Source organism: Crocodylus siamensis, chromosome 15 (assembly GCF_052110815.1).
Source record: "Crocodylus siamensis isolate JL-2025a chromosome 15, ASM5211081v1, whole genome shotgun sequence".
In the NCBI taxonomy this organism is placed as follows: Eukaryota; Metazoa; Chordata; order Crocodylia; family Crocodylidae; genus Crocodylus; species Crocodylus siamensis.
The window spans coordinates 7,708,984-7,732,517 of NC_143409.1; the positions used below are offsets into that span (position 1 = coordinate 7,708,984).

At 47.2% G+C, this 23,534-nt stretch overlaps 1 protein-coding gene across 2 annotated transcripts in view; it reads left to right on the forward strand.

Annotated features, from left to right (window-relative positions):
- Window positions 1-22,709, forward strand: part of ADAMTS17 (ADAM metallopeptidase with thrombospondin type 1 motif 17) — a 274,992-nt gene extending 252,283 nt beyond the window's left edge. For both annotated transcript variants that reach the window (XM_090028144.1, XM_090028145.1), the window contains 2 exons: window positions 14,610-14,787; window positions 18,100-22,709. In XM_090028144.1, coding sequence (XP_089884270.1) covers window positions 14,610-14,787; window positions 18,100-18,251 — 330 coding nt within the window. In that variant the 3' untranslated portion in view covers window positions 18,252-22,709. The remainder of the gene's footprint in view (window positions 1-14,609; window positions 14,788-18,099) is intronic.
- Window positions 22,710-23,534: the final 825 nt, after the last annotated feature.

Sequence of the window (23,534 nt, forward strand, 5' to 3'; positions counted from 1 at the left end):
CTCACTCATTTAGCATTCAGCTAAACACATAAGAGCATGCACAAAATCACTGCTTTGAAGCAGTTCGATCTTGACTGAAAGCTGGGCAGTTAAACATTTTATCACTAGATATTGTACTAGTTTCCCAGCACTTTGCTCTCAATTGGAGCTTTTTAAAAAGATATTTGTCAGCCTCCAGCCGTTGCAGCGGTACCAAGGGTTACAGCACAAGCTTACTGTAGCAGACCCCGTTTAAAACAAATGTCCACTTCTAGCAATTCCAACAGCACAAACTATTTTTTTTTTCATGAATTTGATAGCAAGCATGCTCTTTTAATGAATTCTTCTCCTGTCCCTTGCGGGGGGCTTATTATACTGAGCTTGCCCTGTAATTCTCCTTTAGCAGCAAGTATGCTGATGCATTGTCCTGTCTTAAAATGTGCTTCTGGGCAGCTTCATTTTGGGTCACAGATGATCTGGTGCATTACAGTGCTCTGCAAAAAAGCAGGCAGGGGATGTGCAGCTCTTTCAATTTGCCTGCACCATTGTTAGGAAAACTTATTAGGAAACCTGATTTATCTTTTTTTTTTGCGTGTGCTGGGCTGCATTTGGGAGAATGGCCTGCAAGGTCAGCTGTCTATCCAGAGTCCATCGTGACTCATGCGGTGAGAATAAATACATTGCTGGGCAATTCAGGACATATCTGATGTGGTGTGGAAGTATGTTGAGTGAATGTGTGGGCCCTGCCATGGTGCTGACAAATCTCAAGTAGTGCCTGAGATTAAACAGTCCAAGAGGGTTGTTTCTCAGCTCCCCTAATATCTATCTATTCCCTGCCCTCCTAATCTGCTAATAAAGTTGTTGTGAGGTCACTCAGGTGCAATGCAGGCTAGTCCTGTATTTTCCTTGGGTTCTTTTCCAGTTGGCTTTTGGACGCTTTCAGGGAATAATTGGAGCATGGGATATTTAAATAGCAAGGCTGTGATTTATCGCAAGGATTTTAGGGAATTAACTTTTATTTCCCTTTCCTTTATTTTTTTCATAGTCTTTTTTACATCTTGGCATTTTCTATCTTTGTCTTGTGACTGTTGCAGTCGTTGTGGGGTCAACAGGACCATCAAGCGATCCAGTGTTCCCAATTCCACTTTGAGTTGTGTTGCTCTGGCAGGATTGTCATGGAAGCTGGATTTACAGGGTAAAAGAAAACGGTCTTGACTGACTTTCATGATGGCACATTTTCAACTTGGTGGATAGGACTTTAGACCCTCATAGTCTGAGGAAAAGGCTTTTAAATGAAGAAAGATGGATCTGCTGGGCTATATTCTTATCCCAGTTAACCTGATGTCATTGGTTTTCATTCTTCCAAAACCCAAAGATCTCATGTATCAGAGTAGGTCAGATCTTCGGCTCAGCATACCATAGTGCAAATCCAAATGAAGTTAGCCAGCTGAGTTACTCCAGACTTGCACGGTGATGCATCTGAGATTAGAACGGGGCCTTCTGCGGTGAGCAGGATCTTTGGGTTTTGTGCACTAGGTGCCATGGTCAGGGGCTCTCAGTAAACCTGTAAACCTGTGATAATCTGAGCTCAGTATCTACTGGGGGAAAAAGAGGCTTTTAGAGGCAAACCCTTTAACCGCTTTCCATGCCAAACACCTGGCTGGCATGCATCTCAGTAGGGTGCATACAGACCAGGATTTGCTTGCTGACTGGAACAAATTGCAAAGCCCTGGTAAGGAATGGCTTGGCAAAGTGCAATGTGAAAAATATTCTTGCTGCCAAATTATGTCATTAATGATAAAAGCACAGTTGAAAAATTACCTATAGCCACCTGTCTTCCCTGCCTGGGAACAGCCGCCAGTTTCTTTACCATCTTTTTCTTTGCCTCGAAATGCCGGCTGCAGGTAACTCATCCCAGGAAAATACTGAAAATGAGGGAGGGAAAAAAAATCAAATTTCCTATTAGAATAGCATTGTTTTCATGCCAAACACTGAGATGTTTCCTTCTGAGGATTAGCAGTCATTAATCACAGTTGTGGCAACAAAGGGATTTTAGTTACAAATGAATTATTTTAACTGGATTGCAGTGAATTGTTGGGTTTTGGGGGGATTTTTAATAAGAATTCACAGGAAGCCTTTTTCTTTCAGTGAATACTATGCAATCAAAACTCTCTTCCTACATTTACAGAAGAGTTCCAGTGGTTTGGGAACATCAAAAAATCCCTACCTCCTGCCCTTAATAACTCATTTTGCTTGATAAGAAGAGCAAATCAAGGACAGCTGTACTTTAAGAGATGTACTCAGGGGTGTTGTAAATATAGAAGCAACCTTCTCTTTGTTCTAGCTTTTATTACAGATCCACAGCTTGATCGACATCTGTTTATAATAAACTCCAGACAACTTGTTAATTCTTGATAAAGGTCATGGTCCAGTTCATCATCTTCTGCCTTGGAGAAAATCACTTTTCTTATTCAGTTTGCATTGATGGAGAGCAAACGACCTAGAGCAGATAGCACCTTAGACCAGCAGTCAGACATTACAGCTAGCAGCCTGTTTCTGCTACCTGTGATTAATGTTCCTATGAAAGAGGACACACGGATACAGTAGGTGCTGCACACAGGTTTGCCTATGCACAGAGCAGTTTGCTCATGCAAGTGCTGTGGCAGATAGAGGGAGGAAATTTGGCCTTAAGGTGTTGCTGCCTTTGCCAATCATCCTACAATGCATGTGAAAGATGGAAATGCTGAAGAGATGTCCTCTGTATAGAACCCAGCTGCGAGGAGGGAATATGAGCCTGTAAAGTCAGAGCATCTCAAAGCCTAGTTATCAGCCCTCCAACATAAGCAGCAGCTCAGAGCTTATTCCTTTGGCCGGTGACCACTGACACTCAAGCCACAAACCCTCTTGCCTTCAGCTCACCAGCAGCTCCCCTCTAAGCTGCAGAAGCTGAAAGCAGTGGTCTGTATGAGCTTTGTGCCAGCCAGGGATTCAAACGCCAGCATCCCCAGGCTGGTTGCAGTGTAGATATCTTAGATTCATAGATTCATAGATGTCATTGATTTCTAGGGTCTGAAGGGACATATTCAATCATGGAGTCTGGCCCCCTGCTCTAGGCGGGAAAGAGCACTGAGGTCAAGTGACCCCAGCCAGGTGCTTGTCTAATCTCCTTTCGAATACCTCCAAGGTAGAGGAAAGCACCACCTCCCTTGGAAGCCCATTCCATATTCTGGCAACCCTTACCGTAAAGAATTGCTTCCTGATGCCTTTCTGTTCTTCTTCGAGAGAAGATTAGAAGCTTGTTCCATATGTTTGTAGAGCAGAACGAAATCTGAATGTATAGAAGGGATCAAACACCATTTACCTAGGCTCCTTCAGGGGAGGATTTTGAATACAAGAGACCTGAAGCAGATGTAGGCTTGGATTACAGAATAGGCAGGACCCATCGCTTTCCTCTTAAAATGAAGTTGATTTTGTTTACAACACCACTGGGCACATCATGGGCCCTCTGAAACCAGAGACCAACTCCCAGTGACTTCACCAACTTGAGGATTTAGATGTTAAATTGAGGTTCCTTGCAAAAGACTTGCATTTTAGACATGGCAGGGCTTCAGAACTACTGGGGCTATTCCAGGGGTGGGCAAAATATGGCCTGGGGGCCAGATCCAGCTCTCCAGGCCATTCTATCCAGCCTGTGGGGCCCCTAAAAATTTTTTTCAAATTATATTTATTTGCTCCTGTATGCCTGTCAAAGATGACAGGAGCCAGGGACAATAGGACCCAGGGGAAGCTGGCAGCAGGACCCAGTAGCAAGGCCCCTCCAGCCCTGCCTCCCCAACCAGAAGCCCTTGCCTAGCAGAGGCTTCTGGCTTGGGACTGTGGGGCTGTTCCTACTTCCCTGCATCGGAGAGGTAAATGTGGCCCTTGACATCTTGCCAGGGGTTGGTAAGTGGCCCTCTGCCCGAAATAATTGCCCGCCTCTGAGCTATTCTCTCATCTTCAGAGTCAATGGGGTGAATACTGGAGCTTCTTTTTGCTCCCTGTTTGCTGCGAGAACTTTTCTTACGCTTTATCAGCAAATGTTAAAGTGAAACAAGCCACTCTGAAACCCAGAATTAGGGTGGAGAGCCTACTCAGAGTCTTGCAGAAGTTGAATGTGTTTTAGGCCATATTTTTATTGGATCTGATGCTGTTTTCTATGTAGACAAGGCCTTTCTCTACAGCCCTGTGTGATGCTCAAGCTGTAAGGGAAATGGGGAGGAGCAGAGGACAGATCAGTCTGGATATGTCCTGCATATGTATACTCATCCCCTTACCCCCCACTTTCTGCCACTGTGTGATACAAAATGCTAGGGTAGGTGGACCTGTGATCTGACCCTGTACGTGGCAGCTCTTACGTTATATGTCAAAAAGAAGGGAACTCCTTAGGAAGCTTGATGCCTCCGGGTCTGATTGTGTTTATCTATCTACTGTTCATCCATCCATGTCCCTGCTGTGTGAGTTCATAGCCTCGTGGGGTAGTTTATAGTCCACCCAAAGGGGCTGTAATGTGCCTGCAGTTGAGTTGGGAAGGAGCTCTCCGAAATGCTGTTTTCATCCAAGTCATTGCTTTGAACTCATGACTGAAATCATAGAGAAGTAGGGCTGGAAGGGACCTCCAGAGGCCATCTAGTCTGACCCCCATCTAAGGCAGGATCATCCATAGCCAAACCATCCCATACAATCCATAGTCTAACTCCTACCGAAACAACAGTCAACCCTGACACAAAACTGAAGATGTAACGCCCTAACTTGCCATGGACAAAGCAGGGGGGTCATGATGGCCAAGATCCTGGTGCCGCAAAGGTTGTTAATATATGTTCAAGAGCTCCCAGGAAGAGGACCATGCCCCCACTACAAGCAAAAACTCCTACAGTCCATACCAATTTGGCCATGACTTTCCTGACCCCAAAAATTGTGATCAGTCCAACCCTGGGTAGAAAGTCAAGACAATGGGTAGGTATTTGCTTCAGAGGTAGCTTTTGCCCTGTGGCTTCTTCCATGACCATGCTCTCTTTATGAACTGGAGCATCAACTGATCCTCGAGCTGAGAACCATCTGCGCGATACCTGTGCAGTAGGCCTGTGCGAAGCAGCTAATATTCACTCTGGGTTCAGATTCAGCCAATTTGGGGGACAGTGATTTGATTCGGTGACTTGAATCACTGTCCCGAATCGATTCGTCTGAATCTGATTTGGTGATTCAGTTGCTGCCAAATCTCCAAATCAAACAGGCCCCATCCCCCGCCCACTCTCCCCGTGCCCCACCATGGCTGCTCCACCCAGCCCCAGCATCCCTACTTCTTAAAATAAAAATCTGGGTTCAGCTTTCAAGTCTGCCCCAAACTTCCTGGGTGGCCTTGCTTAAGTCCCTCAACTGTGTTCTGCCTCAGTTTCCCCACCTTTGAAGTGGGATCACTTAACTCATGGATGCAGCTACTGTGTGGTTTTTGTAGTGCAGACAAGATTACAAACCCCACAGAAAAAATGCCAAAAACTTGAGCTTTTGCTCACTGAACAACTCAGCACTAAAAAACTGCAGTGGCAAAACGTGTGCATGCAAACAGAGCTTGACATTTTAATGACTTAAGTTTGAAGCATCTTTAAAAACATAACCTGAATGACACGATCAGGTGAGTGTGGATGTATGAAATGCACCTGCTCCATAACGCTAACCTTCTTGAGCGACATCTTGGCTCCACTGATGCCAAGGGGAGGTTTGCCAATGGCTTCTGGGAGACCCTGATTTCACCTGTGCTCTTCAGAAAGACACTAAAAGGCAGCGGGATAATCAGGGAAGTAGCAGATGCAAGACTGGGCAGGTGATCAGGGGACCAGTCTTTTGTTCCTGTCTTTGCTGGTAGCCAGCTGTGTTACACTGGGCCAGTCATTTCACTTCTCTGTACTTTCCTTCTTGACACTTTGATTATTTTTTCTGTTCTTTGGGACAGAAACCGTGTCTTGTTTACACAGCGCCTTTAAGCACCGCTATTAGTAGATGTTAATAGCTAAAAGACTGCTCTGCTGAGGTCCAGTTCCCAGGAAGTTCTTTCAACAGGACCTGTTCTTGTAGAAATAGCTGAACTAGCCTTAAAGCAGCTAGCGCCAGTACCGATAACGGTGGAGAAGCAACAGCACAGAGCTTGGTGAAGCCTACAAACTTCCTGGAGAAGCTGGGTAAATAGGTGGGTTCGTGTTGATGCCTGCATTCAGCTCCCTGCTGCCACTCGTATCAGGTATGTCTGTGTAAGGTGCAGTCGCACCTTTGGCTGCAGCGTGGACAGCCCCGGGGGCTACGTCGAGCTGGGGCCCTGGCCTGAGAGCACACTTTTCTAGGCATCAGCATCTTTCTGGAGTTTGGAACCAATAGTACCAAATTAATTTCATAGTACCAAATTAATTTCATAGTTCAGCTTTTATTACCTGGCGCAAAATTGCAGTCATAGGGACCTGTGGTTAGGATCTGGTAGGAGACTTAATTCATTTAATGGTAAGAACAAATTAAACCGGTCACATATTTCCATGGCGGGCCAGGTTGCATAAAGCACTTTGCAGCTCAGCGACTTCCCAGAATATTCACAGATTCCAACCTCAGCTCGTCCAGCTTCTGCACTTAACAGCGAAGCCAAGTTTAATTATGCATTTGAGATACACTGGAAGTGCTGCTTGGGTCTTGGTCCTCAGGTCATCCAGCCTTCAGTCTGAAAGCACGGCTGCAGGCAGCGAGAGACGATTGTGCTGCTCTTTAAGTTCTGAGATTCTGCCACATCGGACATCAGCATTTTTGTTATAATTTATCGGCTCTTCCAGCATTGAGTCAAAGGAACAGGCTTTTTTTTTTTTCCTGATTAAATTAAACAGATCAGTCACTTGACAAAACTTTCCAAATTAAATATTGGTACCAACAAGACTAGATATGTTCCCTTAATGATCTGATAGTCTTTTTTACTGCAGAAGCTTGAAAAACAACTTCCAGGATGCCTTGGGCGAATTAGATCTTATCAGAAAAGAGACAGAAATTTCGTTCTTTAGTGCTTAATTAATGAGGCACCACTAGAAGCTGACCTGACATTTATGAAAATGCACTGCTTGCTGCCACGCTGCTGTTAAAATGAAGAGCTTAAATTAGCAAAAATTCACTGAAAGCCTAATCCTGGGGGCAAGGGACACCGACTCTTGCAAGACATTTGTCAGTCAGCCCAAATGCCTTTTTCCAGTGTTGCCAACAAGAACGTGCCTTACTTTTCTCCTGACTTTCACACGTGCAGGGGAGCTGCAATAAGAAATACCTTCACCCTTTCTGAAAGGACTTGAAGTCTGAAGTCAGTATAAAATGTGACTCCTCCGCTGGGTTTTAGAAACATCACTGCAGTGTTATAGCTGCCTCTAGAAACTTGCAGAAGAACTAAGAAAATAGATCTGCCTTTGTACACAAGTTGCCTCTGAGGTGGATGGGGAAATAAGTAATGCAACTTGCCTTTTCGCCGGGTCACCTTTGCATTTTTTGTTCTTGAATGATCTTGCTTGGAAATAGAGCCCAGGTCCTTAAAACTCCAGTCAGTAAAGTCAGCATGCATGGGACTGGTTGAATGGGACTCCAGGACCGTCTCCCCGCCTTTCCCAATGAAGTTGGAAGAATTTGACATGCAGAGGTGAGCAGCAGATGTAGCCAACAAAAAGAATGATGGATCGATTCTCTGCCTAATAGTAGACCAAGGGCGTTCTTAAGGAAGAAGTGTGATCTAAAATGATCTGTCAGAAGTAACGAAAGGCACGAGCCGGACTCCACCGTCCCAGTCTGTGCTAGGCTGCTGTTTGTATGATCTCCATGTTGTTAAGTCCTATAAGTTTCCCCTCTCTAAATACCGTTCTGCAGAGGGATTCCTTTCTTGGTGCCCTTTGAGTCTCTCCAGCTGCCCAACCTCAGCCTGTAGCCTTGAACTCCCAATATTTGCAATAAACTTGTTCTGTTTAATACCTAGTGTCTTTCTGGGGCATTCTGCTTTTGAAAGCATTTAGACATGCATCCATACCACTGGTATGGGGCATAGTAGCAGAGTGATTAAGGCATCCTGCCATAGCTCCTGAGACGTGGAGTCAAGCCCCATCCTGGTTCGGTGCCAAAAGCTGCCCCTCGCAGACCAAGCTACAAATGCTCTTTCAGGCTGGGGGGCTGAAAAAAGTCAGACGTGGCACTAGCCACGTGGCTCCATCATGGACCATTGGCTACGAAAACTGGTGTTTCGTAACCATACCAGTCCTATAAGCTGCTAGACACAGGAGGACTTTTGACCTACAGTTTTGGAGGGCTTCCAGATTTTTTTTCACATCCATACTTGAAGGTGGAAATAACTTATGAGTTGAAAACTCATAGTTTGTCTTTAAGCTGTAGCTTTTCAATGAATAAATCTTCTTTAAGCTGGAGAATGCAGCTGCTACCTTGACAATTTGTAAGTTTATTTCCTTCTGGATATCCCCATTGGCTTGTGCGTTACTGCCAAGATATGCAAATTGCCTCACTTCTTATATTCCTCCAAGTAATACTTGAATTGGGAGTTGCTGGGGCTTCTCTTGGGCTTGGTCCTCCCGTTGCCCCCTCATTAGCTAATTATTAACTATCCTTTTCACAGTGGTAAACAGTCTTTAGGTTTTTGCTTGCACCTTGGCTGAGCTGTCACTGGTAAGATTTGTGTGATCAATAAAACCTGGCTGCTTTAGGGTGCTGCTTTTAAACATAGCTTTTCTCTTCATGGTGTCACTGGCAGTGCCAAAGAGGATTCATAGATTCATAGCAGTTAGGGAAAGGACCTCATGAGATCATCAGGTCCAGGCCCCCTGCTCTTATGCAGGAAATAAAAGACTGTTGGGGTCAGAGGAGAGGAGAAGGCAGGCATCCTTGGTACCTGTGCTAGACAATTTACTCAGGTCTGTGTTTGCTGTAACTAGGCAAGCTCCACCATGACATAAAGCCTTAGCGATAGTGCTTGTTGTCGGCATAGCATAATGCCAAAGAACAAAACCCTGGCTTGCATGTACCGATGCAACTCGAGCAAGACCCAGGAAGTCATCCTCCTGCCGCACTCGGCCGTGGGGAGGCCGCAGCTGGAGCACTGCGTCCAGTTCTGGGCGCCGCGCTTCAGGAAGGACGTGGAGTAGGTTGCGAGAGTCCAGAGGAGAGCCATGCGCATGATCAGAGGATAAGAAAGCAAGTCTTATGAGGAAAGACTGAGAGGCATGGGACTTCTCAGCCTGGAAAAGCAAAGTCTCAGGGGGGACGTGGTGGCAGCCTATAAGTATATTGGGGGGTGTACCACGAGCTGGTTCACCAGGGCACCCCGAGGGAAGACAAGGTTTAACGTCACAAACTCCAGGAAGACGGTTTTAGGCTGGACATAAGAAAAAACTTCTTTACCATCTGAGCCCCCAGAGTCTGCAACAGACTCCCCCGAGTGGTGCAAGCACCTACTCTGGACACACTTGGACGCTCGTCTTGCTGGGCTCATTTGACCCCCCTGGCTTCCTGCCCCTTGGGCAGGGGGGGCTGGACCCAGAGATCGTACAAGGTCCCTTCCAGCCCTTATGTCTAGGAATGCTTCCCGGTGAATCATACCGTGGGCTGTCAAACGCTCACTTAAAATCTGTGACATTTATGGGGAGTGGGTTTGCCCTTTAATTCTCTCTCAAGTTATTCTTCAGGTGAAAACCTGGCCACCTGTTATGTTGAAACCCATTTGCTCTTCCCGTAGATCAACCTCTCTCTTTGGGCTGTTGAACCGCTGAAGACTATTCTGGCAGTGAAGGGAGGGGACGCCTGGGTGGTTCTCGCAGTGACTTTTCTTTGACTCCGGTGCCATTTCTCCTTTGGGCTGGAAGCTTTTCTGAAGTGTTTCGTGATTTTAGAGTAGCACGGGAGTAGCTGAAGTCAAGGAGAGGGGCTGAGCACATCATATTCTGTTCCTGGTTCCACCACCGATACGGCAAGCTCTGCAGGCCACTTCCCCTCCTGTTTCCCTCAGCTCCTGTATCCATCCAAAAGCCTGGGGTACTCGTGAGCCTTAGACAATGCAGGTGAAACTTTCTGAGATCCTCCAAGGAGGTGCCCTGCAGGCACAGAGCACTCACCTTCTGGTTAATGCACTGCACACAAAAAAAAAGAATCAAGCCCCGTACTTGCTAACAAATGCTTGCACTAAACTTGGCATCCTGCTAGGCTTTTACCCGTAAGCTACAGCACATAGTCTTTCCACCGAGGCTCTCTGCTGGGTCTCCGGGGGAGGATGGGGGTAAGACAGCATGCACAACAAAGCTTCACCTGTTGCATTAGATGAAAAGCCTGAACCAACAACCCGTGGCACCCAGGCCACCCCCCGCAATGGATAGTGAGGCTCACTGGTCTAGCTCCATTTGCTGTCCCTTGCTGGAGAGGAGTTTGCAGCTGCTTTCCAGTGCTGGGACTCCCCACGTCCCATGTGGACTTTCTCTGGGACTCCTGTGCCAGGACCAGTACTGGCAAGACCTGCAGTGAATCTGCCCCACAGACTTGTTCGAACTATGTCTCTGCTTCCCTGCTCCCAGGGGTTAGGTGCGACATAGCGGAGCTGTAGCCGTGAGCATGCTTAGCCAGGAGCAGAAGGGCAGAAACAATACAGAGAACGGTGCTCCTCACTTTGAATATGATTTCCCTGCTTCTTTTAGCAACATCCTCTCTCCTGAAGGAAGCCAAGTGTGAGCAACAATTCCCTCTTTGTATGTATTTTGTATCTATTCCGATTTCCTATTGAAATTCCTATGTAAAGAGACTATCCAAGTATAGAGCTGAAAATTTCTTCTTAAAATAAGCCAGATGTCCAACCTGACATTAGCTGCCAAGTCCAAAGAGTTCAGGAAAGATGTTAAAATATGTCTTCCTGGCTGTGAAAGACTAATTGCATAGCATAGGTGACAATCCTAGTCTCCGAGGAGAAGGGATCAAACTGCTCGGGGCGAAAACCCTGCTGGTATTTGTCTAAGGAGTGGAGCTGGCAGTGTCTGTGGAAAAAGTTTCGTGGCCTGCCCTCCTTGCTGGCTAGCAGAGGCAAAGGCAGACACACACACACACACAGAAGGTAGGTAAAGGACTCTAACGCAGTGCCTGAAAATATCAATGTGCCTTAAAAGAAAAGGCTATTCTTGGTAGGAGCGTTGGTAGATACAGAGTGCTCCCTGGGACAGATGCACACACACGCACAGGATTACGGCCCAATACTCTGTGATCTCAGATGAGCGATTTCAACTCTACGGTGACGTCTGTCCAGTAAACGGTGCCCCAGAGGCAGCGTTGTCTAGCGTGCTGCACTGGTGTGGGCAGACTACCTCCTGTACGTGGCAGCCCTGTCCTAGGGAGGTGGATAGTTAGCGCTGCTGAGTACTGAGATCTGTTCGGTTGCAAACAGAGGTCCTCTTAGTCGCACCATAACTTTTGTTGTGGCAGCACAAAACACGGGCAAACAGATATCCTTGCGCCTTGTCACGCCCCAGATGCCCAAAAACGTGAGTGCAGCTGTTCCTATTAATAGTTTGTGCCTGGCTGCCAAAGGCCAGGTCTGTGGTCATGCCAGGTCTGCATGCCGTGTGCCGCTTTATGGCAGAGGATGTCTTTGGTTACGGCACAGTCCCGACAGCCTACGGCTGCCCTCTCCCGTTGCCCCAAGCAGGCAACTCCAGGCCGCCTCTTTCATGCTGCAGAGCAAGGGAATGCCGTGGGGTCCCCCTCTTCACACTTGCACCCCAGGTCGGGGCCAGGCACCCAGGGCTGTTGTCCCCCTTGAAACCTGGGACGAGGGCCCCGGGTGATGTCTGTCCCTGCCAAGCAATCAGCTCAGCTGTGCCAGGACGTGCCTCAGCGGAACTGATCCCATGACAAAAATGACATTTGATCGTAGCCTTAGCCAGCCCAGAAGGTAATCATCAGCCTGCCCATGATGGCTACATTGCTTCTGGTTTAGGAGTCAGCCTTCCCGGAGCAGGACATCCTGCTTCGGGGTGCTACCGCGGGGGACGGCACGTTTCTGTACAGACGTAGCCTCTCCATCCGTACAATGGAGATGTTCTTCACTTACCTTGTGGGAGCACTGTGTGAATTAATTTTAAGGAAGTTTAAAGATTAAAATTGCTATAGCATCATCCCAACGGTCTTTGTTGTTAAAACATGAAAGAATTCTGCATTTGCAGCCATGCGGACACGTTCCTGAATACAAAAGGATGGGCAGTGCGTTACTACCTACCTCCATGTGAGGAAAAGATGAATGATTTTATAACATGTCACGCAAAAACAGAGAGTCAACCAAGTCTGAGAAAACCTTTGCAGGTTGAGCAATCTGGTTGCCCATGCAAGCTGCGCAGTTGTTATGAAGGGACGAGGTCCTTGGAGCAGCTAGTCAGCAAATGCACAAGAGAAAGAGCTGCAAGTCCTCCGTATTATGCAGAAGTTGGTACAAAAAGGAACTGTAGTTGAGCCAATAACAGTGACTGCAGTACAATATAACTAAGTTTAACATCCCTGGGGAAGGGAAGGTACCAGAAATGAATAACATTTGACTCATTTGAAGTTGTAGAACAGCGTACTTAAAAGAAAAGAAGCTATTGAAAAAGTCCCCAGAGCCAGTCGTACACGTGGCACGGAGCGGTATTCGAATGCGAAAAGGCATGCATCGCTCTGAGCAGAGAGAGAGCAGGAAAGCCAGCAATATGCCCACCTGGCTCAGTGGCAAGGTGAGGTTATTTGAGCCAAACAGAGAGATCCTTCAGAAAACAGAAACGCAGCCCCAGAGTACTCAGTTAAACAAGAGTAGAAAATATGGCAGGCGGCGTGGAAGGAGGAAATTAGGAGGCTGAAATGGAATTTGAAAAGCAAATAACTGAAGCGAGGACCTAACAGCGACTTTTGTGAGTGCATGAGACGCAGGAAAGGGATTTGAGAATCAGTGGGTCCACCGGACCACCGTTGGTTAATGGGAGCAATTAATGAAGATAGCGACATTGCTAAGAATATAACTGCTTCTTGGCATGAGGCTTCACCACAGAGGAGGTTTTGTAGAGCCGTACACCAGCCCTCCGCTTTCCTGGAAACGAGCAGGGGGAGGGCTTGTAGCACCCACACGGTGAGCCTTTCTGAAGGACTGCTCCACGGTGCCTATTTCCCCTGGCCCAAATCACGTGAAGCCTGGTTGTGTCTGGCCTTTTACTGTCCCGCAAGTGCAAGAGTCCATCCCTCCAAAAACCCCTCCCACTGCTTTTACACGGGCCAGGCGACGCTCCTTGCACTGTGTGCTTGCTGAGCAGAAACAGCTGAGGTTTCTAGCCAAACCAATAAGACTGCGGCTCTTCTCTGCTTTCCTACAACAGACAAAAGCGCTTTCCAAGGTCACAGCAGCCGCAGGGCTCCCACATCGCTCGTGTGTCACGCACACCTCCTCCTGGAGCTCCCCAGAGCCGTTGCAGCCCAGCAACCCCGCTGTTTGCTGGCTCAAACCACCACCCTAGCCCTTGATGTTACATTGGCCTGTTGAGAAGCTCCTGTGCCCGCGGTGTGTGAGCACTGGAGCATCCCACCTGGGCTGAACTCGGCTTCTGATTGCCTTACACAGCGGGCTGGGCTGCGTAAGGACCCACTGCTCCGCTCCCCGCTTGCTTGTGTGTGGCACGAGCAGAAGTCGGACTCCCGCCAAAGTCTCGCAACACGTCGTTTCGTTATTTTAAGTACACGGCTCTTTGATTAACTCCAGCTGGCGTGCTCCCCTCGGCTCGCCGAGCGCGCGTTATTAAAACGGAGCTGCGTGCAAGTGGGACATTGTAAATCATGAGCGACAGGGCAGAGGGAGGAAGGGGCAGGTGGGAACTCCAAGTGGATGACAACCTAGAAAGCTCATAAATAGAGCTGGCCTCTTGGCAGAGCTAAGCCCCACGTCATGGAGAACAATTTCCAGTCGCTCCTTGGAGGGCAGGCCAATGTCAGAGGGCTAGTGGGACTGGATGCAGCCGAACGCTTGGATACTTGAGGCTTTCTGTTGTGAATTGGATGATGGTCTCCCCTATTTCCCCCGTGGTCACCATACGTGGGAGGAAAGGAACAGACTTTGGAGGGCCAGAATTGCCCACCTCTGCAAGAGGTTCTTGTTTGAGGTTATCCCACCACCTGCAAAGACACATTGGGTAGAGGTCACCTTGGCAGCAGGTTCTCCTGGGATTGCACGGTGGAGCTCCACACCGCGCAGGGGTGAAGGCAGCATCAGGCCACATGCATTTTCCAAAAATGCCCCTGAGCGGTGTGAGCTGCATCAGAAGGGGCGCTGAGCTTCCCGGATTCCTCCAACCTTTAGAGAGACCTCATAGGATGTGGCGCTGTGGGTAAACGGTGCTACAGAGATGGGCCTCCTTGCTGCCAGGTAGCCAGCTGCCCCTCTCCACATCCCGGAGACTCCAAAGCCTGGAGACATGCACGTCTCGGGCGCCAGGGTCTGCTGCCAGTCTCCCGAGCGCCGTCCTGGAGTATTTTGGCTTGGGTGTCTTTGCAATCAGCTGCAGCGTGACTCACGGCCGTGTCCTTCTCTCCTCCAGTGCTCCTCCACCTGCGGAAAAGGCCTCCAGTCACGCGTGGTGCAGTGCATGCACAAAGTCACCGGCCGCCACGGCAATGAGTGCCCGGTCCTGTCCAAGCCAGCAGCCTACAGGCAGTGCCATCAAGAAGCCTGCAACGAGAAGATCAATGTCAACACAATTACCTCGCCCCGACTTGGTAAGTGGGAGATGGTTCTTGAGGGAGAAGGCAAAATGGTCAGCCCTGAACACTGCAGTATATCTCCTGCCTGGGTATCTAGAAATACTTTGTACCTGTGCTGAATTTTGTATGGGGCCCTGGGCTTGGGGAGTGTCCAACTCTGAGAAACTGATGGTCTCGAGTGGGCAGAGTCATCCTGCCTTAGATCCGCCCCATGGCACAACTCGTTCCCTAGGAGAGTTGTTGGAGCCAACAGTAGGCCACGGAGAAGGGGTCCATGACAGGTGAGACATGGTCACCAGAGACTTTTAGTGAATTTTATCATGTTTTTGGTTGCTCGGAGAAATGAAATAGAAAAGTTGTGCAAATGTTTCCAGGCAGCAGAAAACCTTCCCACCTGCCCTTCACTGTACGTGAACATGAATATAATGATGAGATTTGATTCAGCTGTGTCCAAAACAACAGAGAGGACCTTGGCAGGTTGAGTTTTACAGGGGCTTGAGGTTTCTGGAAAGATTGTGCTTTTTCCTAGAAGGATGAACGCTGTGTAAATCAGGTGCTGTTTCAAGTGTGGGACATCTGTCTTTAGGCAGCGGCAGGGAAAGAGGTTGGCGAGTCTTTAGCTTAATCTCTTCTGCCCTCCCACATCTGCCCCTGAATTATCTGCCACTTGCTATCATTTACCACATGAGCGGTGACAAACTGCTTTCCAAATTACTGTAATGCTTTTACTGCGGTTCTACCCCAGGGGTGACCCAGTAATTATGATGCTGAGCGAGGGATCTGTGTTTATCATCCCTGTCAAAGGGTGCAGGTTGTAGCCGTGTTGGTCTATGGACATCGGCAGACCAGGTTCTTTGGGTGAATCTGATATCTTTTATTAGACCAACTTAAATACTGTAGTTGGAAAACATTTTCTTAGTGAGCTTTTGGGTTTAAAACCCCTTTTTAAACCTGAAAGCTTGCTAAGAAAATGTTGTCCAACTGTTTAAGTTGGTCTAATAACAGATATCAGGTTGCTTCATCCCTGTCAAATGCACTTGATTTGTAAGACACAAAAAGATAATTTTCTAGACCTTCCAGCCCCTTCCGGTCAACCTGAGGTCTGAGATCCAGGCTGATTTCTCATACTTCCCACTTTATCGTCAGGCCAAATTAGGCCATTAGTTACATTGCTGAGCTGAAGGTGTCTTTCTTTTCCCTGGGTGTTGTACCCGTGTTGGTCTAAGGACATAGGCAGGCACGGTTCTTTGGGTAGATGTGATATCTTTTATTAGATTAACTGTGTTGGAAAAAATGTTCTTAGCAGACTCTCCCCTGTGCTTGAAGAAGGGTGTTTGTGCCTGAAAGCTTGTAAAGAACAATTTTTTCCAATTACTTAGTTGGTCTAATAAAAAATATCACATTTACCCAAAGAACCTTGTCTTTCTTTTTCTTTGTCCTCAGTGTAACTGCTTGAAACTTATAGGGGGCTGCCAGAAGGGACAGCATCTAACGTGCGGTCCCTTCGCCGTGCAGGGCTCACAGACGTCAGGTGCCCCTGCCATCAGCTGATCGGAGTCTGCGTATACCCGCTGCAGTCAGCACTGCTGAATATAAAGGAGCCATTCTTCCATAGTCACTTTTTAGAGTAGGACTACTCTCTAAGCAGGATTAGACTTGAGGTTTCTGGCCTAGGATTTGTTTCCCTAAAGTCAATAATATTTCTAATAGCTCTTTAGAACAGGATGGACTGTTTTTTTTATTTTTATTTTTTGCAGTGACACCCATGTAATTGAGAGGAGAATTTAGTCCAGCTGAAGAGCTTTAAAAAGCTTTTAAATCCTTTTGTTTAGAACATCTGAGAATATTTCCCAGGCATTTTAGTGCTCAGAGCATAGCGAAGGAGGGAAAAATTGGTTTGAGAAGCTTTAGATGCAGCGATGAAACAAGAAAGCCATTCTAATGTCCACTTTAGCACAATGCAGTAAAAAGCTCAAGTGTTTAATAGACTGGTGCAATTCATGGCCCTCCTGACGGTAGTCTGCTTATGGCTGTAAACCAGTCTGAAATCATCAGTGCCCAAAGTGATATTTGATATTAACAAAAATAGACACCGCTCACAAGCACTGAGCATTTTACTCTTCTTCTGGATGCAGTAGTGAGCATGCGTTTGCTTTCATCCAGAATTTTGTTTCCCACAGCACAAGGTTCATGGTAAACCTGCTACAGGAAAGTACCTTAGTAATCTCCAGAAAGAATCCAAAATGCTCCCCCCTCACTCCTTCGGGCTGTAGCATCGTTGACTCTGGGCCACATTGTTTTGAAGTGCCCCAGTGTCTCCTGCCCATGCCCCATTATCAGTGGTGACAGGGATTTAGGAGCCTCTACCCCACTGACTTCCAGTGGAGCTTAAGCAGCATTTGAAAATGGCCTGTAGGCCCCTAAATCCCCTAGGGCAGGAGTAGCCAGCCGGGGACATGGGCAGCCTGTGTGTGTGGCACATGGCAGATCCGGGGGACCACAGAACACAATGCCAGATAGAGCAGGTAGCATGAAGCAGAGCAACAGAGTAGGCAGGGAGCACAGGGCAGGAAGCAGAAAGCAGAGCAGCAGGTCGGGCAGGGGAAGGGGATCGGAGTGGCCCCTGGAGAGGCTGTGGAGCTTACCTTGTAGCAGAGATGGCAAAAAAGTTAGCCCCCACTGACTTAGGGGATGTCTACTCAGGAGATGCAGATACACCGGAGCTAGCTTTCAACTGGTAACTGTGGGTACTGGTGGGAATGTGGGTGCCACAAAAAGCCTTTCACTCCAGCCAGAAACCTGTGGCCCTTGTTTTTTACTTCTCATGAATCTGGCTTTTCCTACACGCATATAGTTGTTTGATCCTTTTCCCATCTCTGCCTGGTCTGGGGTTCCCCGTTGCAGCGTGCTTGGTTCATTCCACTGAAGTATCTGGTACCGGCCTGGGTTAGAAAGTGGTGATCCAGAAAACCCCCGGGGCCTGCAGGGGGGACAGCCTGTCTGCTTAAAGCTAAGCACAGGCGTGATGCACTTTGCACTTTGCCGAACAGGGGCCAAAGGACGGGCACCAGCACAGCTGGGCCACTGGTGTAATGCCATTCCTTATGTCTCCAGACATAAGCCCAGCTATATTTTTGCAGTGATTTCTCTTGCTTTTGTCTTTATTAGACAAGTCACAGTCCCATTGCCCAAACCTCCTTAGCATATAAAAAGCATATCGCCCCCCCCTTCAGTATCGACTCACATGCTGCTGGCGTTATTTTGCTCAGACCCGCAGTGCCGTTCTCACCTAACGTGCCGGCTTCCTCTCTCTATTTGTATCCCAAGCTGCTCTCACATATAAGTGTACAGGGGACCAGTGGACGGTGTACTGCAGGGTGATCCGTGAGAAGAACCTGTGCCAGGACATGAGGTGGTATCAACGCTGTTGCCAGACTTGCAGAGACTTTTATGCAAACAAGATGCAGCAGAAGAGTTAATGAACCGGTGCTACTTCTTAGGGTGTTGCAGCTGTGTGTATGTAAATCATGGACTCGTAGGTCTGAGTACTGGAACTGAATGAATTGCTACAGCGCGGTGGATTCCAAAGCATACCTAATAAGACTTGAAACTAATTCTGCAGACTGGATGTACCAAAGTAATCCACTCCTCCACCTTACAAACATGAACAAAGAGTCATCTCAAGGAGCCAATCCTGTAGAATGTTATTGTGTTTGGCAGCATCACCTTCTTCATTCATGCTTTTTACTTTAATATATTAATTACTAGCCACTGGATGGCTTGGTACCGGTAAAAAAAAAGGACAAGAGTCGCAAAGTGATTGAACTGACCAAGGTTGTGTGTGCCTCAGTCAGGGGGAAGCCTCTGGCAAATAATTTAGCAAAGGTATAGACATTACTTAACGCTTCAGTCTTGGCTTCCCTTCCAGCTGATGTTCTTAATTCCCAACAGTTACAGTGCTATGGGGTGGGCTCGGAGCAACACACATAAATGAAATGCTTAATTTAACAAAGGGGATTTGCTATAAAAGCTTGTGAAAACTGATAGCAGAGGATGGACGTCTCTGAGATTTCTGCAGCAAGCTCAATGCTATTGTATCTGACGCTCCAGTTAGTAGACTTTTTTTCTTTAAGCAATCGGGGAATTTTTTACCCTCTCCAGTTCTAAACGCACATCTTCTCTCTGTCTCCCTCCCTCTCTCTCTCATTCTTGAAATGCGTTTTCTTTCCTGGCCCCTTCCATTTCTCTGAGCTTAAAAGAGACTAGAAACTTATTAACCTGGCATCAAAAAGTGAGAAATGTCTGGGAGTAGCCAGAAACCATTTTCACTCACAGGGTTTTTTGGGGCGCACTCTCTTGTTTCATCTCCTCTTTCCAACCATTAGAAATCAATCCGATAAGGAGGCAGAATGTCGTTTCTTAAGGGCACTGTGAAACTGTGTTAGGATGTATCAGAAGTAGAGACTGGGACAATATTTGCATGGGGGCTACACTAGAAACCCAAAACAGGTCTTTCCCACCTGTGGGCTCTGCCTCGTCGTTATGTTATCAAGCCTTTGGGAGACAAAGAGGCAGCAGTTGGCAAGTACGTGGAGTGAAATCCCATCTTGCTGAAAGCCAGCACTTCTGTGGGCTTCACTGGGCCAAGAGTTTGCTCTTTGTGTCTAAATGCTTCTTGTTTCATCTGGTGTGTTATTGGGCTTGTCTTATCAGGGCAGCTGGCAAGCGCTGTGTTAATAATCCTCAAAACATCTCAGTTCTTCCCTGAGACACAAGATAGGAACAGGAGCTACCAACAAGGCAGCATTTGTCCCTTTCATGTGTCTTTGCAGATGGGTGCATCTCTGTAAGTCAGACCTGGACCCTGTCCCCTGCCAGGGCGCGTGGCCCCTGTGTAGTGCTTAGTTACGCTCTTGCTCACTGTGCTGTTAACACATGAATTACAGCGTTGTGCTTGCTCTAGCCCCCTACATTCATATTTACTTACTTAGAGATTCAAGCACAGTTTGCATCCCAAACACTGGGGAAGCCTGGGTCCAGATATGAATGCTGTGACCCTCCACCTCTCTTTCCTGATGTCATTTGTGTTATTATTGCTACTATTTCTTTGCATTAATGTGATGAGAGATGCCCTTGGCAACCAACATTTTTAAAACCGCTTTTTCTCCCAGGTTCAGGGTCTTTCAGTATCCAGGATATAATTGAGACCTCTTCTTACCACTTGGAGCTAAACTTTTTAACTAGGAACCTCACGTTCACCTGGACACTGGTAACCACACGTGCATCCTCAGTTGCCCTGGCAAGATGTGTATTTGCTTGTGCAGACGGGCACTTGTGCGCAGAAGTGCTGGTCTGCATGCATAAAGCCACACTTGCCTGCACAGCAACCCCGGAGCAGCCGCTCGGTGCTAACAAACCTACTTGCCCCATTTCTGTGTCAGGGAAATGATTCAGTCTCGTTAGACCAGACGCTCCTCTTGCCCCATTCTAGTTACGGTCAGAATCAAACCTTCCCATCAGACATTCACCCTCAGGCCTAAGTTCAGAGGTGGCATAGATGGGCATATGAAGGGTCCGTCCACACCACTGCAGGCAAGCTGTCCCAGCCAGGACTTTGCTGGGCATGGCAGTCCCGCTTGCTCCTACTCTTCTCCTCTAGGCCCAGAAATGCCCCAGCAAGGCTGCTCCCGGGTTATCCCAGCAGCTGCTCTCAGGCACACGGGAGACTCAGGTCTCAAAAGTGAAGATGCCCTGGGGCACTGGCATATATCCAGGTGGGGAGCAGGTAGGATTGGGGAGATGTCAGCTGGGGCGCTCAGCCACCGAGGCATGGACCTGGTCTATGACCCATTACTCTGAGAAGCAATCATAAAAGGCTGAAGCTGATGCTTGAGGCAAAAGACGTAGCAGAAAGCTACGTCTTGGTGGCCTAAAAAAAGCTGCTCACCATATAGACAGTCTAGCCTGTCGCTACATGTAAATTATATTCCATTACGCCGACCAGCCGGCGCGCACCCCTCGGGCCGCTATGTATTTCACCTCCTGTCTTAGCCGCCGTTTGCAAAGGGCTTTGTGTCCTTGTTGGGTTATTCTTTTTGAGGGTAATCCTCCAGCGCGTGCTGTGGCATTGCACTATCAGATGCTGCACCCCGGCGCACCATTTTTGGTATGCCAGCGTTGCGAGTGATGCTTGTCACAGACTTTTCCATAAGACCGTTCTGTTCTCCTCCGAATGCTACAGAACGGGTTTCTGAAGGAGTGGGAGTGTTTCCACTTCATCGGCGTCCTCTGCGGGCAGTGGAGCGATGCCCCCTTGGTTCAGAGGGCTTTTGAGTCCAGCCCAAGTTTGCATCGATCAAACGGGACGCGAGTGCGCCGCTGTAACATAGAGATGTCTTCTGAATGTCTGAGCACTGAAAACAGTGTCGCGGCTCTCAAAGGAAAGGTTCGTAGGCTAATTTCTGCCACGTGCCTTTTTTTTTTTAAAGCAGAACCCCTCATCGTGTGAAAACTGATGGCATAACAATATGGACCCAATTGGTTAAATTTTCTCATTTGATCTCCTGATGAGCCTAAATCCCCTTCTGTTTTATGAGGGCCAAAAACGTTGACAAATTTATTTAATTCTGGTCAAAACCCCTTCACTTCTGCTTTGTACCATTTCGTAGGCGCTTTGACTATGAATCTACAGCTCTGCCCTGTCCCCAGTTACTACATCCCAGTGAAAAGAAACCTGTTTCAGCATAGCTATGCCAATACTTTTTTTTTTATTTGGTGGTTGTTCACAAGAGATTGATGCTCTTTGATTACAATGGTGGTGTTTCCATATTGTAACCAATACTCTCTGTACTGTTTCTAAAGTACTGTACATTACTAGTTGCACAATCGTGTTATTGAGTGTAGATTCTCACTATCTTATGTATGGTGCTATTTTTTTTTTATTGGTGAAAAAGAATCTTAGCAGTCAATTATTGCTTGATATTTTATTATAATACAGGGATATATCCTCCATGGCAATCATATCATTTAAGTTTTTCATTACAAAGTGAAATGTATATATTTTTCCATTAGTTAATTTACATATGTACTGTATCCATGATAATTTTTTTTTTTTTTTTTTTTTGGTGCTGGCTATAAATAGGAAAAAAGAAAAAAAAGAAACAGTCAAACTAAATGGAACCAGTTGTAAATTCAAACCAAAACAGGATCATTCCATTTTGGAGCAGATTGAATATGTTTAATAATAAATTTATTTTTCCATAGCAATTTTAATAAGGTTTTTGAACTTGAAAGCCCACACAAAGCACACCAAACAGCTAACTGTGAAAATAAAGAAGAAATAGTGAGGCTATGAGCAATACATTATGCATCTGTCTAATACTTGACTGGGACTTGGATTCAAATGAATCCAGGGCCCAACATTGACAGCTGTGGTAGGTGGAAGAGGTCATTTGTCAGTAAAATATTGGCAGCTCAGAGTTCCCAGTGTGCTAACAAATCAAGAAGCGATGGGTCTGGTCCCTGTGCGGTTGCAGAATAAAGTACAGGGAGTGTTAATATTTAGCTACGGCCAAACGTGTTCTCTGGTCAATGAGACACAAAAGCAGAAAATGCCGGCGTGGAAAAAATGACCTTGTCTCCATTCGGGATATGCCGCGTGCGCCTTACAAGGCGGCTGGGAACCAAAAGCTTTTTGCACGGGGAAGGAAACTACAAGTGGATTTCAGAGAGAGGTTTCTTGCGGTGTACGTTGACGTCCGGGTGAAGCAGCAGCCTTGCTGGACGCTCGTGGGTAGCTGCTGCACGGCTTATAAATGAAAGTTGCTGAGCATGTGGAAATTTTATTGGAGTAAAAACTATCCTGCCCATTTGAAAGGTATCTGCGTAACGTAGCTGGACACTTTGTTGGTGTGAAATAAACCGAATTACTTCAATGCTGAGCGTTTCTTGGACGTGTTTGTTGTAGGTGCAAGTAACAACCCGTAAGGTTTTTAACAGAAGAAATTCATGAGCCCACCAAGTACGCACAATAAAACCTATCGCACGTGTTGCTACAAGGAACCAAAGCCCTTCAGCAGAAACTCTCCTTGGGCCAAACGCTTTTCTTCTAGTCACTGGCGGTTGCCCAGGAAGCCCCTTGCAGCTCTTAAGTTTGCAAGGCTGATTTTCTGTTTCCATGACTATTAATATTTATTCTTTACAGGCTGTGAGCTGACCACAGCCTTCTCCATTCATGGATGCTTGAGGCTGGAAGTGATCCAAAAATCGTTGGGTTTCACCTTCTGTGTATCCCAGGCGGTAGCACTGCACCCACTTACCTTAATATTAAGCCCCCAAAGCTGTGTATTGTGATAGTGTTATCTTCCCAAGAGGAATGGATTTGAAGATGTCAAGAGACGGAGAATCCGCCACCGCTCTTGGTTGTCTGGGTCCCGTGGCCAGTCGCCCGCACGGCTCGACTAACTGTTTGAATTTGTCTTGCTTCAACGTCTAGTTGTTGGTTCTTCCGGGGCCTGTCGCCACTACATCAATAAGTTCTTTGGTGCCCGTTGCTATTTCCCCAGGAAAGTCCTTGTGAACCTCAAGTCGCCACTTGGCTATTTTCCTCCTTTTTTGATAAGATAGAGCGAGTACCCTAAGGTAAGCACCAACAGCTCTGCTGCTCCTCAACCCCTTGACCATACCATCAGTTACATTTACCCCCCCGCCCCCAAGGCGCCCCACACCGATATAAATATAACAATTTATTAGAAGCAATATTT